This window comes from Acomys minous (genome assembly GCF_964271855.1).
Source record: "Acomys minous genome assembly, chromosome: 1".
NCBI lineage: Eukaryota > Metazoa > Chordata > Mammalia > Rodentia > Muridae > Acomys > Acomys minous.
In genome coordinates, this window is record NC_140483.1 from 59,132,504 (window position 1) to 59,147,909 (window position 15,406).

Here is a 15,406-nt window from a genome sequence, read left to right on the forward strand (position 1 = left end):
GGCATTTTTCCTAGGAGTATCACAGCCAGGGCACACGGCAACACAGTTTTGTCTTTCTCTAGATGTCTCTATACTTACGTCCATGGCGGCTGAGTTGATTTTTATTCCCACCAGCAATACCCAAGGATTTCTTTGCCCCCATATTCTTATCACCATTTGTTGTTTTCTTAATGATTGCCTTCCCACCAAAATGAGCTGGCATCTTAGTGTAGTCTTAAATTGCACTTCCCTGATGGCTAATGATGTTGGACAAATTTTCGTATATCCATCTGTTATTTGTGTTTCATCTTTTGACAGTTGTCTGTTTATTACTTGGGGGGGGGTGTTGGTATTTAATTTTTTTTTTAGTTCTTTATAAAATCTGCTGTGTGGTTGGTAGGCTCTTCCTGGTCTGCTGCTGTCTCTTCACCTCTATTGGTTGTGGCCGTTACTGTAGAGAAATAGCTTTTGTTTTCAATTTCAAGTAACCTCAATGGTCAATTCTTGCAGTTCTTTCCTATGCCATTGGACTCCTTTTCAGGCCACACTTACCTACATCCATTCCTTAAGGCATTTTACCTCCCGTTCCTCTAGCATTTTTAGTTTTCTGTCTTAAAAATAAAATATTTAATCCATTTTGAATTGACCTTTGTGTAATGTTGAGAGTGTCTGGTTTTCCTAGCACTGTTGGTTGAAGAGGTTGTCTTTACTTTGGTGCATGTTTTTTACTTTGTTGTTGTTGTTGAAAATCAGGTGAGTATATGTACAGAGTATTGTTTCTGGATCTTTGATTCTATTCTCTTGGTCTGCATGTCTGCTTTCGTGTCAGCAACATGTTGTTTTGGTTACTGCGGCTCTCTAGTATAATTTGAAATCAGATATTATGACGCATCTCATATTCTTTTTTTGCTCTATTGATTATTGATTATCTGGGGGCTTTTGCACTTCCATATAAATTTTAGGTTTATTTTTCTAGTTCTGGGGAAAATGGCTTTGGAATTTCTATGGGATTGCTATTCTGATGATATGGGTCTATGTGAAGTCTTTCCCGCTCCTAATCTTTTATCTGATTTTTCTCTACTGTTTTAAAGTTTTCATTGTAGAGCTTTTTGTCTCCTCTGTTAGGTTTATTCCTAAGAGTTTTGGAAGGCACTGTGAATAGGATTATTTTCTTTATTTTCTTGGCATGTTTGTTCATGTCATACAGGAAAGTGCTTAGGGCTTGTATATTGATTCTGTATCCTATTACATTTCTGGAAGTGTTTGTCACGTCTAAGAGTTTTAGGGTGGAGTATTAGAGTGTCTTATTTATAGGCTCATACCATCTACAAATCGGGATAAGATGACATCACTTTAGAATGTCTTTTTCTTGTCTTATTGCTCTGGCATGTATTTTTGCTTACTTCTTCAAGTGTTCTATTGAATATGAGTGGCAAACGTTCTTGTCCAGGGTTACAGGAAATGGTCTCAGTTTTTTCTTACTAGGTGTGTGTGGCTGTGTGCTTGTTGGACATAACCTTTGCTATGTGTCTTCTGGTTTCAGTTTCTTTGGGGCTTTTATCATGGATGTGTTGAACTTGTCAGAGGCTTTTAGTTCTTGCATCTTTGAGACATTATATGATCTCTCTACTTCAGTGAGTTTGGATTCTGCTTTGCAATTATTGATTTGTGTATCTTGAACCATCCTTGCATCTTGGAATAAAGGCAATTTGATTATTAGAAGTGAAGCTATTGTTATATGTTGCTGAATTGAGTTTCCAAGTATTTTTATTAAGAATTTATTCATCTATATTCTTCAGGGAGATCGAACTATGATTCTACCTCACCCTACCCTACATTTTTGATCTAATAATAATAAGTAATAAATAATAAATAATAGTAATAATAAATTTGGTAGTTTTACTTCCATTTTTCTTTTATGGTATAATTTGAGGGGCACTGGTGCTAATATTTCTTTAAGGATAGGGGTAGAAATCATTCAGGATTGGGCTTTTTTTCCAGTTTGGAGACTTTTTATTACAATTTTACTTGTATTGATTGTTAAAGGTCTGCTTAGACTATATTTTCTTGATTTAGTAGGTCTTAAGTGTCTAGAGATGTGTCCTTATTTTGTAGATTTTTTTCAATTTTTTGCTAATCTACACATTTTCACAGTATTGATTTGGCTGACCCATGAGAGGTGAGGTCTTTCCATCTTATAGCCTCTTCTTCAGTTTCTTTCTTCAGTGTTTTAAAGGTTTCAGAGTGTGTCCAAAGAACCTGTGATGCCACCAGTCTCTGCAATAATGTTTTTTGTCTTTAACATTATTAACCTGGCTTCATTCTCTCTGTTTTTTTTTTTTTGTGTGTGTGTCTATGTATCACTCAGTCTTTCTCTCCTTCCTTCCTCTCTCTAGCTAGCTGGCCATCTCTGGGTCACTGGTTCTTCGTATTGTTATTTTCACTTCTGTTTTCTTAATTTTTGCCCTTATGTTTACCATTTTTATTCACATATTAATTTGAGATTTGTTGTGTTCTGTTTTTCTACGTGTGGACATATCATCAAGTTATTTACAACCTCTAGTTTTCATGTAGGCAATGTTAGAAATACATTTCCCTCTTGTTGCTATTTTACTTGTATCCCAAAGATTCTAGTATGTTGTGTTCCATTTTCATTTGATTCTAAGAATTTTTAATTTTCTACCTTGATTTCCCTAACGACCTATTGACAAATTGGTACTATAGGTCGAGTTCCATGAGTTCATTTATTTTCTGTATTTCTTGTGCTGTTGAGATTTTGTCTTGGGTTTTTTTTTTCTGCTGTGATAAGATGGTATATAAGAAATCATTTCTGTTTTCTTGTATGTCTTAGGCCTTGTATTCTGACCTAAGGCATGTTCTATGTTAAAGAATATTTTATAGGCTTCTGAGAATAATGTACGTCCTGTGGCTGGTAGTGGAATATTTTGTAGATGCCTATTAAATCCCTGTTGTCTACAATGCCATTTAACTCAGGTGTTTCTTAGGGTTCATGGTACTGGTATTTATTAATGAAAATAGTATTAAAGCACCACTAACATTATGTGATGCTGGCCTGTGCTTATGTACCAGACAGTTCTTTTTTTATTAAACTGGGTGTGTTGATACCCATTGAACAGTTGTTTTAAATAAACCTCTCTGCCACCTCTCATAAACCTCCCTGTCCTCTGTGTCTCTGTCTCTGTGTCTGTCTCTGTCTGTCTGTCTGTCTGTCTCACTCTCTCTGATACTACCTTGTAAATACATGTTGCCATGATCTTAGGAAAGCACAGTAATCATTTCATTGAAGATTAACATAAAGGTGGCTCTCCATTCACTGAGGACAAACTTCTAATCTTGGTACTGAAAACCCAGTCAAGTCTACTGTTATCTGTCATTCCCTCTGTCTCTAACCAACACCTTCCTGCTGAGAGTTATCTGAATTACTCAAAATTCCTTAGAGATGCCTCTTATTTCTAACTGCTATTGCCATGTCTAACCTGGATTTTCACTTTTAATATAAATTATTCCTTACCTACCACTTCAGAGTTGACAGCAACACTTACCATATAGGAAGCCACTTCTGGAAGGCTCACTCCTATCTATCCACGTGGAAACACCCGGCCTTCTGAGTGAGTTCCCGGAGCATATTATGCCAACAGAAGCTACTATGTGCTGTAAATATTTCCATTTACTATAGTGCTGTATACACTCAATTATAATCCCTTTGAAGAGAGTTCCAATGTCACTTTCAGTGCTTGGTGACAAGCATAAGACCAATGGCTACTGAGTTTTCCCGGTAGGAAAGGCATCAGATCATGTATCTCCAAGAGACCCACATGCACTCACCATAAGCTCCGCCCTCTGCAGGAAAGGGATAATGGCAGCCTGGTCTTTCCTTGAGCAGCGGAAAACCTCTCGTTCAACTCTGTTCCAAATGACCTTGGCTACTGTTCTGATGGTTCCTGTTCTTGGTAAGTAATGGGAGAGGGGGGGGGGCAGTTCATATGTCTTCTCACCATCACATGCCTGCTTTAAAGATGGTCTAGTGAGCATCCAGTTTTACATTGGAGGGTAGAGTAGATTTAGGAAAAGTTGGTATACTTCTGACTAAAGACAGTTTCGTAGATGCCTTTGATTATCTTTTAGACTCTCCTCTGCAGGGATCTACAAATAATCTAAATTCAAAGCAACTATGACTAAGAATAAATATGTGTTATTTGTCAGTCTGATCATGAAGTCTTCACTGTAGGGGATTATTATGTAGAATAGACACAGACAGTTCCACTGGGTCATGTGAAAGATGTTTAGTACTTTACTTCATTCTTACTAGGGAAGCGGAATTAACGTAGGACCCACACTGTGATGGTTTTGAGAGCTTGTTTAAAGCAGAATTTAACAAATTTCAAAAGCTCCAAGGGAACATAAATGAAATGCTTCTGTTCCATCCCTGCTTCTGAGACAGCTGATCTTGCAGAAGAACTGTGTTTTTACAGAGGAAAGGGAAATATTATTTGGTATGACATAAGACTATATTTGATAGGTGGATATGAGCAATGAGAAAATAATGAGATTGACATATATTATTGACTAGGGGAGGGTAGGCGAAATTCCCATCCTGCTGCTGTTGCTGCTGCTGCTGCTGTTGTTGTTATTATTATTATTATCATTATTATTATTACCTCCAGAATGCACACATCAATGATCATCTATTGTGGTCACTGAGATTTGGGGCAGTAAGTAAGAGTCATGGTCTTGGCTCAGTAAACCTTACTACTCAAATGTTGAGATCCTGTCTCTCAAGATACAGCGTGCGGTGTTCCTTGTAATTTGGCATCCAGGTGACTGTGGACCTCCACCCAGTTTACCATTTGCTTCTCCAATCAACCAGTTGTATAAAACAATCTTCCCAACTGGAACTGTTCTGAAGTACACCTGCTTCCATGGCTTCAAGAAAGTCAATACAAGCCGCCTGACTTGTGACGTGAACGGCTTGTGGATGTACAGTAACTTCTGTGTCAGTGAGTATCAGCATGTGCTATCACCTGTCCTTTAAGTACAATAAATTATACAAGTCTAAAGAAAACGTTAGAATAAAGTTGTGTTGTAAACTAATATTACCTGGAGCTGCAGAGATGGCACAAGAGTTTTCTGGTCAGTGCTTCAGTGCTGTAACTCTGGCTCCTAGGACTTTTTTTTTCCAGTTTTTAGTTTTTAGGGATTTTTTTTGTGTGTTTGCTTGTTTTTGTTTCATTTTGCTTTGAGACAGAGTTACTCTGTATCCTGGACTTGCTTTGTAGATCAGACTGGCCTGGAACTCACAGAGATCCACCTGCCTCTACCTCCCAGAGTGCAGGGATTACAGCTGTGCGCCATCACGCCCAACTGCTCCTGGGACTCTTCATGCTTTCTCTTAGCTTCCACACGCATTGTTGTAGGCACCATTCACACCCATGTATACACATACCTATACACGTACACTGACAGAAATCAATAAAGTAAATATTTTAAAATATTAATATTAACTATGTTATTTGGAAAAAAGACAGTCAGCAATGTACCATATCCCACTTTTGCAGCACTGAGGATTTAAAATTTATTTTCTATTTTTTTCTGTTGTGACCAAGGGATAAACATTTTTAAGAGTGTATATTCGTGTACAAAACTCACCAATTCGTGGTATTCCATATTGTATTGATGGTGTAATCAACCAAATGAAACTGAGTGCATTTTTTCTCCTTAAAGTGTTTCATAAAAACTGGTAATGCATTTATTTTTATTTTTCCTCAAAATAACAACTCAACGAGTCAGGAGAACAAACGGGCATTTGAATATACCACCAGAGCTATCTGAAAGAGGGAGTTGAACTTAATTAAGAGGCTTTTTTTAAAAGGGAAAGAATAGAGCTTTTATTTTGATAATCAAAACATAACAACAAAAGAAGCTTGATCAAATAGCTTTTGCCTGGCAGATACATAAATTATACCATGGTCCTCCACTGGGCATGTGACCACCTATGTCCTAGTTTGTTCTCTGTTGATGTGATAAATGCCATGACCAAAAGCAACTTGGTCAGGAAAGGGTTTGCTAGACGTACGTGTTCTGATCAGTGTCCATCACTGAAGGAAGCAAGAGCAGGAAGCAAGTGGCAGTGGGGGAGGGAAATGCCTTACTGGCTTCTCCCTGGGGCTTGCTCTGCCTGCTTTCTTTGTTGTTGTTGTTGTTGTTGGGTTTTTGTTTGTTTGTTTTGTTTTTCTGCTTTCAATTAAGAGGCTTTTAAAATCTATTTTATTCTTTACATTTTGTACCTAGACACACAGTACCTTGGTCTGCCTATCCCTTTTCTTCCCTTTCCCCTCCCACAGCTCTCTGTCAACATCTTTTTCTTTTCTAGAACCCTTGGAGTCCAATTAGTGCTATTGTATTGCATGTGTGCGGTCATAGGCTCAGGCAGGAGAATTCACTAGTGGGTACCACCCAAAGAAAAATGATTTTCCCTTTATCAGTAGCTGTCAACCACCCCAGCTAGAAGGGAGCAGAGAGAGAGAGAGAGAGAGAGAGAGAGAGAGAGAGAGAGAGAGAGAGAGAGAGAGAGACAGACAGAGAGAGAGAGAGAGAGACAGAGAGAGAGAGAGAGAGAGAGAGAGAGAGACAGAGAGAGAGAGAGAGAGAGAGAGAGAGAGAGAGAGAGAGACAGAGACAGAGAGAGAGACAGAGAGAGAGACAGAGAGAGAGAAGGGAGAGAGAGGAGAGAGAAAGAGCGCTCCTCTCCAGCTCTATACTGGAATTTTTAATTGGCTTGGTTTCACGAGGGTAGCCATGGGTGCTATGAGTTCATGTGTGCAACAGCTGTCATGTCCAGAGTACAGACGTTCACAGCCCTCTTCCCTGCCCTGAAGTTCTTACATTCCTCTGAGCCTTTAGTGGTGGGATTTAGGTTTAAACCACTTTAAAACAGTTATGACTCTTTGACTACTGTCCTCTGCAGTAAGGAGCTTCTATGACCAGCTTTGAGAGTAGCTCAGGTTAATGGGGATAAATATGTAAAAAGCAGTTTGATAACATGACCATTAGACAAAGAACAATAGTTGGTTCTACCCTAGGGCCTACGGCCTCCCGAGTCACAGACTTTTGACCCGGTTTAGAGCACCAAGAATGAATTCTCTTCTGGGAAACAGACCTCAGACCCACTATATCCAGGCTGCCCCTTCGCAGTCTGGCCTGCTTCTAGTTTCCTGGATTCCCTATGTACTTCAGACTAAACACACTGGGCAGAAGATGTGCAGCTAGCACCGACACCTGAGAGAAGGCACGCCTTGTTTGCCTTCGGGAGGCCTCGGCGACTCCAGCTGGATATAAATGGTCCCAGTTCCACCCATTTAACATCAGATTTCATGACTTAATTTCTCTCTCCAGCTAAGTAGTATTTCTTGGTGTGTATGCATCGCACTTTCGTTATCCTCTCATCAGTTGATGGGCCTCTACGTTGATTCCATTTCCTTGCTACTGTGGATAGAGTATGTAGTTGTGTATTTCTGTAGTAAGATAGGCTTTGTAGTAATGTCGTAAGGAAATGCTTTGGAAATATGGCCAGGAGTGGTATAGCGGAGTCATTTGATCATCCAATATCTAGTTCTTTGAGAAAAACCCAACACTGACTTCCAAAATTAAGTATTCTCCCTCCCTTAATTTTTATATCTTCTGAGTATTTCAGACCACTAACCGTCAGCTTAATTTTCCTCCAGAGAAACGATGCAGAAACCCCGGCGAGTTGGTCAATGGGAGAGTAGAAATTATGACTGATATTTTCTTAGGTTCAACCATAGAGTTCAGCTGCTCAAATGGGTAAGTGAGACTAAGGCAAGTTGGACGGAATAATTTTCTTTTAATTAACTTTATAAGGAGTTAATGCGTTCATGCTTCGAGAATAAAAACTGAAGCCAGATGTGGTGGCGCCACGCCTTTAATCCTAGCACTCAAGGAGGCAGGGGCAGGTGGATCTCTTTGAGTTTAAGGCCAGCCTGGGCTACAAAGCAAGTCCAGGACAGCCAAGGCTACACAGAGAAACCCTGTCTTAAAAGCAAAAAAACAAAAAAACAAAAACAAAAACAAAAACAAAAACCTATCAGTGCATACAACTAAGAAGTTCTTGCTTCTACTTGGTCCCATTTATCCATTCTTCTTCTTTGTCTTCTGATAAGAAATGACTTTGGTAGGTTATGGTTGTCCCTTCAGCATCTATTATGTAAGCATGACTAAGGACACATACTTCTATGAATATCCTACCCCTTGCATACACAGTAACTAGACTTTACACATTGTTTTGAACTTTGACCCTCCCCCACCGCCAACCGCATCGCTTTGTGCTGAGGGGGGTTTTGTGTTGCTCAAATCCATATCATCATTTGTGATGTGTTTGGAGGTGAGGCCTTTTGGGTGTAGGTTCCTGAACTCCACAAAAAGACGTATGTGAGAGCTTGTTTCCTCTGCGGCATTCTACAGCCGAGGAAAGCACCAGAGCTTAGCCACCGAGACACCCCAGCCTCCAGAGCCCTGAGAATGAAGTCTTTCTTAGAGTGCCATGAAGATAAACACACACACACACACACACACACACACACACACACACACACACACACACAGCGCAGTCCTTCATCCTTCTGCTTCTAGTGCTCGCTCATCCCAAGTCTCTGTCATGTTCATGGGTATTACACTAGCTTTCCGTTGTTGCGAAGAAATGCTTGTCATTAACAATTTTAGAGGAGGAAAGATTTTGTCCCATGACTTTAGAGGCTTCAGGATATAGTCTCTGCACACCAAAACGTCACCCAGCGGTATCTTGGAAGCAAAAAAAGAGTGAAAGGGAGCTAGATTTTAACACATTCCTTCAAGGGCCTGGGGCCACGGAGGTACACACTTCCACTAGGCCCAGATCTAAATTTTCCATCGGTTCTAGCAGCTCTACCAGCCTGGGACCACACCTTCAACACCCAAGCCTTTGAAGACTATTCCAGAACCCCAGAATTTATCATGGTGTATTCAATGATTGCTGAAAACAGACTTCTGTGTGCTTCCAATCTCATGTTATAACATACAAGTCTCTGATACGTTTCTTTCTAGATATGGTATAGCATATGCATATAGATATTTATAAAGGCTACATTTCTCAAATAGGATGGCTGCTCTATGCCAGTGGTTCTTAACTTGTGGGTCACAGCTCCTTTGGAGGTTTGCCGCTCCCAGAGGCCAGCTCCAGGAACAGCAAACAGGAGAGAGGAGAGGAGGATCCGCAGGAGGGAGAATTGAGCAGGCAGTGAACAGCTGGTTAAGAGAGACCAACTGTTGGTTGAACAACTAACTAGAGGATTTAGTTGTTGAGTAGAGGCGGAGGAACGGAAGAAAAAAGAAATACTTGGAGACTCCGCATATGCGGTACAAGCTGAAGATCTTAAAACCCAGGAGAACTTTTCTATCTGGCTCCATCTCTGTCTCGCTTGCTGTCTGTCCAACTAATTCCTTGCTCACTTACTAGCTTCCTGTTTTTCTATCTATCTATCTATCTATCTATCTATCTATCTATCTATCTATCTAATATCTATCTAATTATCTATCTATTGCTTTCTGTTACCCATCTTTCTAGCTCCCTGTTTGCTTCTTTCCATCCCTCTGTTTCTCCTCTTGCTCTTCCCCATCTCATTCTAGCTCTCTCTCTCATGTCTGTCACTTGCTTGCCTTTTTTGCCAGTCCCCATCTATCCATCTCTCTTGCTGTTTCTCACCTCACTCTAACTTACTTTCTCATGTCTGTTACTTGCTTGCTTCTGCCTTCCATCTAACTAACTGCTTGCTTGCTGTCTATTTGTCTAACTAACTGACTCCATGGGCCAACGCCAGCATTTTATTGAAATGAAATTCAATTATTTTTTGTTACATATTACATCATGATTTTTTCATTGTTATAATCACTAGGGCAATAAAAATTCAACAGAGTAGCAAGGAAATACAAAAAGTTCTGTAACCTACAACAAAACATACAACAATTAATTCCCAAACAACAGTCAGCGTAACCTGCTTGTTATCTTTTAAACAATACACAGCAAAGTTTAATCATAAATTTCCCCAGGCTAAAACCAATGTGTTTACAAGATGGTCATAGTAACATAGCTTGAGCTAAATGTTTTCTAAAGAAAAAACTTGATCTACTTCCAGTCCCAGACCAACAGGTGTGCTAACAGGCTAACTGCCAAGGGCTCCTCTATTGTAAAATATCTGTAAAGCATGATGTTCCAAGCCCACCTTCTATTGCTCTCAAAGCAGATTCTAAGGAAACATTTTTACAGGTATATAGCCAGGTACTGTTATGTCTAAGTCTTAACTTTCTTACATGCATTTTCTGCTTGGGTGCTCACAGTCAGAGCAAATGTCTCAAGCCTTTGGCCAGATGCCATTTTTAACATTCCCTGTGGGAAAAAGTTTTCCCTGTATGAATGTCCTAAGTGCTGAGAAATAAAGAGAAAAAAACAGTTTTAGGAGAAATAGCAGATTTCTAAACACTACACCTGTACCATACATAATATTTTGGGGTAGTGGTAGTTAGTAAAGATCTTTGGAACTTTGTAAAGCAAAATCTCAACAGCTGTTCTGGATGTTTAGAGATCATGCTGGACAGTCGGAGGTTTCTGGAACTTTGTCAAGCAAGGCCTCTAGGACTTATCCTCATGTCTGTTATAGAAGTTGACCCATCCTTTCACTGGGGTCACCTAAGACCTTCAATAAACAAGATAGTTACATTATGATTCATAACAATAGCAAAATTACATCTATGAAATAGCAGCAAAACTAATTTTATGGTTGGGGAGGTCACCATTATAATTGTTAACTCTTTGTCTTCCACACTTCCCTTCCCTTCCCCCTGACTTTTGCCATCTTCTGATGCCCTGTGTCTGCAATTTTGTCATTTCAAGAATGTTGCAGCCAGGTGTGGTGGCACACGCCTTTAATCCCCAGTACTCGGGAGGCAGAGGCAGGTGGATTGCTGTGAGTTCAACGTTCGACTGGTCTACAAAGTGAGTCCAGGACAGCCAAGGCTACACAGAGAAACTCTGTCTCAAAAAACAAAACAACAACAAAAAGAATGTTGCATACATAGAATCACAGAGTGTGTAATTTTTTTTAGATTTTTAAAAAATAGATTTTTGAGACAAGGTTTCTCAGTGCAGACCTGGCTGACCTAGAACTCTCTCTGTGTAGATCAGGCTGGCTTTGGACTCAGAGATCCACCTGACTCTGCCTCCTGAGTGCTGGGGTTAAAGGTGTGTGCCACCAATGCCTGGCAGAGATTCCTTTTCATGTGCAGGATAATTCTCTGGACATCCCCCAAAGTTACGCACACCCGTAATTTCCCTGTCTTATTGCTGAGACAGTATTCCACAGTCTAGAATGTACTTCATTGCTTGACCATTGATGGACACATCAGTTGTTTCCCCTTTGTCTTCAATGAGAAAGCTTTGTAACTACGCATACATATATTTTGGGGGCATTTGAACTTGGGTATTCTATCTCTTGAATGCAATGACTAGGTTAGCAACTTAGCGCTTAACTTTTTAAAAGAACTTGTCCACTTTCTAAAGCGAATGCGCCATTTTACATTCCCACTTGAATGTGAATGAGTCATGTTTATTATACACACCAGCATTTAGTGGTGCCATGGTATATTTTATTGTTACAAGGTTGGTGACATGCCATCAGACTTAAAACATCCATTTCTGTAGGAGGTAGTGGTCTCGAACCTGTTTCCTCTGCTTTCCTCAGTGCATGCTTCAGTAAAGGATCTCTTCATTTCTTTTTCCCATTTGACCCTTCCTTTTAAGACTTAGAATTCTTTGCATATTATAGATTCTAATGCATCACCGAATATGTGAATTGCAAAGTTTCCTTCCAAACTGCAATTTGTTTTAATCCTCTTCACAAGATCTTTTACAAAGAAAAGGACTTTAATTCTGGTCCGATCCAGTTCAGCAATGTTTCTTTTATGGAACATGGTTTTGGTGTCAATTATAAACTCTTTCCTTGGAGCTGGCTTCCAAGTTGCTCCTAAGGCACAAGCTGCCTGTCTCTTGAGCAGTACTGAGGACCCTGCACAGGAAATCAGGAGTACTTCTGGCACCATGTGGCCACAAAACGACCACACCCACCCGGGGTTGCAGAACAGAGCTCTGGCCCACGGCCTTTCCAGTCCAAAGTTGCCCATGTGGCTCTCCCTATGTGTTTCTGTTTTTTCCTAAACATTTTATAGGTTTATATTACATACTTAGGTTTATGGTGATAATTTTTTGAGAAGTTGATGCTATGGACTCCCCCTCCTCAAGAGTCATGCATTTCATGATGATATTTTCATGGATATTTGTATCTGTCGTTTTTTCTAATATGTCTGAAGAATCAACATGGTAAAAGGAGAGAATTTATTAATGCAAGTTGTCCTTTTATCTCTGCATATGCATGCATAACCCCCAATAAATAAATAATTAAATAAAAAGTAACAAATGTATTAAAAAGTCAACATTTATTATATTGATAAGGCCTTTTAAAATAATATCTTAACTCTCAAATACATCTGAGTCTTCTTTGAGATTTTCTATTCAACAATTTTAGTCTGTTTATATATGCACACAATAACTTAATTCCTTTCCATGTACTATTTTATATTTTTATAATTCTTGTTTTCATGCTCATTTCCTTCTCTTCTTCATACCCATCCTTCTATGACTATATATATAGTGTGTGTGTGTGCGCGCGTGCTTAAATCTCGGTACAGAACATAAGAGAAAACATGGGATGCTAGTGTACTTGAGGCTAGCTTATATTGCTTAACAGGGTGCTCTTCACTTCAATCTAATTTTCTGCACATGGGATCATTTCAATCCTTAGGACTGAATAAAACTCAAGTGTTTGCACACACATGCCATGCTTTCTTTATCCATTCATGTATTGTGGCAGCATCTAAACTGATTCCATATCCTGGAATCTTTGGTAATAGAGGAGAAAATGGCTGTGCATGTGTTACTGTGGTGCTGACTTGGAGTTCCCCAGGCATGCGCACAGAAGGGACAGCTAGCTGTAGGAAGCCTCTACTTTTAATTTTCGGGGACAGGGCAGAGGAGGGAGCAAGGGGGAGGATAAGAAACACTGAAGATCTTTGAAAGTGATTAAACCCATTGTAGAAGCTTCCTGAAATAGACACATGTGTAAAAAGGATTTAGATGGAGTTGTCCTATAACAGGGTAGCAATGTTTCTACTAAACACTACAGGCTAACAAATAAAAAGCCAGAATTGTTTAACTCTTTCAGGACACTGGTTAGTGGGGTGGCATAAACCCCCAAGCAATTTAGGCAGTTGACAGAAGATATGTGGTATTTATCTCAGTCTGAGCTAATTCACTCAATCTGATGATCTCTGGTTGCATTTCATTTCCCTGAAAATGCACTAATTTTAGACCTTATTGCTGCAAAAAACCTTCTATGAGGTATATTTGGCTCTCTTTGTTTATCTGTTCTGCGTTTTTTATGTGCCTATGTTGACTCTGTATCTTAGTTGTTGACTAGTGATGCACTAAACATTGATGTGAAAGGGTGGCTGTGATATGTTGACACGGAGACCTTCAGGTAATACCCGGCAAGGATATGGCTGGGTCATAGGCTAGTTCTCGTTTTAATTATTTGAGGAACTTGCATCCTAATCACCATGGTGACTGGCGTAGCTTGCATGCCCTTTACCCTTTGCATCGTCACTCATCAGCATTGTTGATGATATCCATTCTGACTGGGATGCTGTGAAATCTCAACGTAGTTTTAATTTGCATTTCTCTGATTGCTAGGTATGTTGGACTTCTCCCCCCCCCCCACACACACATGTTTATTGGCCTGGCTTCTTTTCTTTAAAGGATTTTAATCTTCTTAGTTTAAGGCTCCATTCTCATAAGTCATATTACTTCCTTATCCAGATACTCAACACCATTGTCTGTGCCATGTGGATGTGAGGGACAAGGACATACATTTAAGTTTATAATAATGTAATATAGAATCTCTATCCTACATTTAAATGGTCCTTTTGCTATCAAAATAAATTCATTTGGTTATGGTATACTTTTCTTTTAAAGCATTTCTCCATTCTGATGGATAACATTTTATTCATAAACTTTTCATTGATATTCAGGGTGGATGGACATCTCAGTGTTGTGGAAGGAACAGGGCTTGTCAAGAGCAAACATGATAACAACTATAAAGTAAACAGTTTATAATGGTATGCCAAGCTTTAAAACCAGAAAATTCAAGTCAATTGTCAAAAGTCAAGTGTCTTGATCATGTATGACAAGGAAAGTACATAAGCTCAGGTGAATCAGGTGTCTATTATACACTGATTTGTAGCTTGTTATTAAACAAATCTATACAATGAGAGAAGTATTGAGATTGTAAGTACAGGCCGCATAGACAGCCATCAGCTCAGACAGAAGCCTTGTCACTGATGTACCCATGGACAACCGTATGAGGATCTGGGAACATGTGATTGTGCATGAAGGCAGAAGGCTCATCAGGCAAACTTATGAACATGGATGCCTGTCAGATGAGCAATAGCATGAGCATGCACTTGAGGGCCTGCAACTATCTCTGCTTAGACTCACACAAGAAAAGCAGGAACACTATACTTTTATCAAGGTGGCAGAGTGAAGAGGACAAAGGCCTCTGGCCACAGTCCGGACGGTATGGGGACCACACCACTAACTGCCAAAGAGCTTCTCCTTCCTACGTCCCTGGGGCACTTGCCTCATTCTGCCCTGCACGGAGCCCAGTGTACAGGACTCCTGGTGGAAACCAGGGACCTCTGAAAGAAAGGATCAAGTTCTTTGAGAATTCCCCCCTGCCTCACATGTACGTGCTCTCCTGTAGAGCCTGTCTCCCCCCCCCCCCCCAGGGACAGCATGAGAAGTTGCAGTGCTTTCTGAAGTCAGACAGCATGGTGTTGGCTGGGGAGGGAAGCAGGACGGAAATCGAGAAACAAGGGCTAATCTTCTAGGATTTCCTCCTTGCAGTGACAGAATCAGGATTTTAAACAGCAACAGCAACAATAATGATTATAATGGAGCTACCTTGGCAGAGGGACTTTTCTTGTTTTATGTTTCAGGCTTGACTCAATCGCTAGATTTGTGTGGAGTCCCATCTTCCGGATGATAAAGGAGAAAGTAGGATTCCCTCTTGGGTTTTGGTTTGGTTTGGTTTGGTTTTTGTTCGTTTTTTGTTTTATTTTGGTTTGGTTTTTCCAAGACAGGGTTTCTCTGTGACTGTCTGGGACTCCCTTTGCAGACCAGGCTGGCTTCGAACTCACAGAGGTCTGCCTGCCTCTGCCTCCCTGCGCCACCACATCTAGCTCCTGCTCG

General features: G+C 40.1%; 1 protein-coding gene across 1 annotated transcript in view; it reads left to right on the top strand.

Moving 5' to 3' along the window:
• C4BPA (complement component 4 binding protein alpha) overlaps nt 1-15,406 on the top strand; it is a 76,851-nt gene that overhangs the window by 42,020 nt on the left and 19,425 nt on the right. Inside the window, exons 13-15 of the mRNA XM_084797730.1 lie at nt 3,847-3,950; nt 4,818-4,997; nt 7,722-7,821. Of these exons, the coding sequence (XP_084653856.1) occupies nt 3,847-3,950; nt 4,818-4,997; nt 7,722-7,821 (384 nt within the window). The remainder of the gene's footprint in view (nt 1-3,846; nt 3,951-4,817; nt 4,998-7,721; nt 7,822-15,406) is intronic.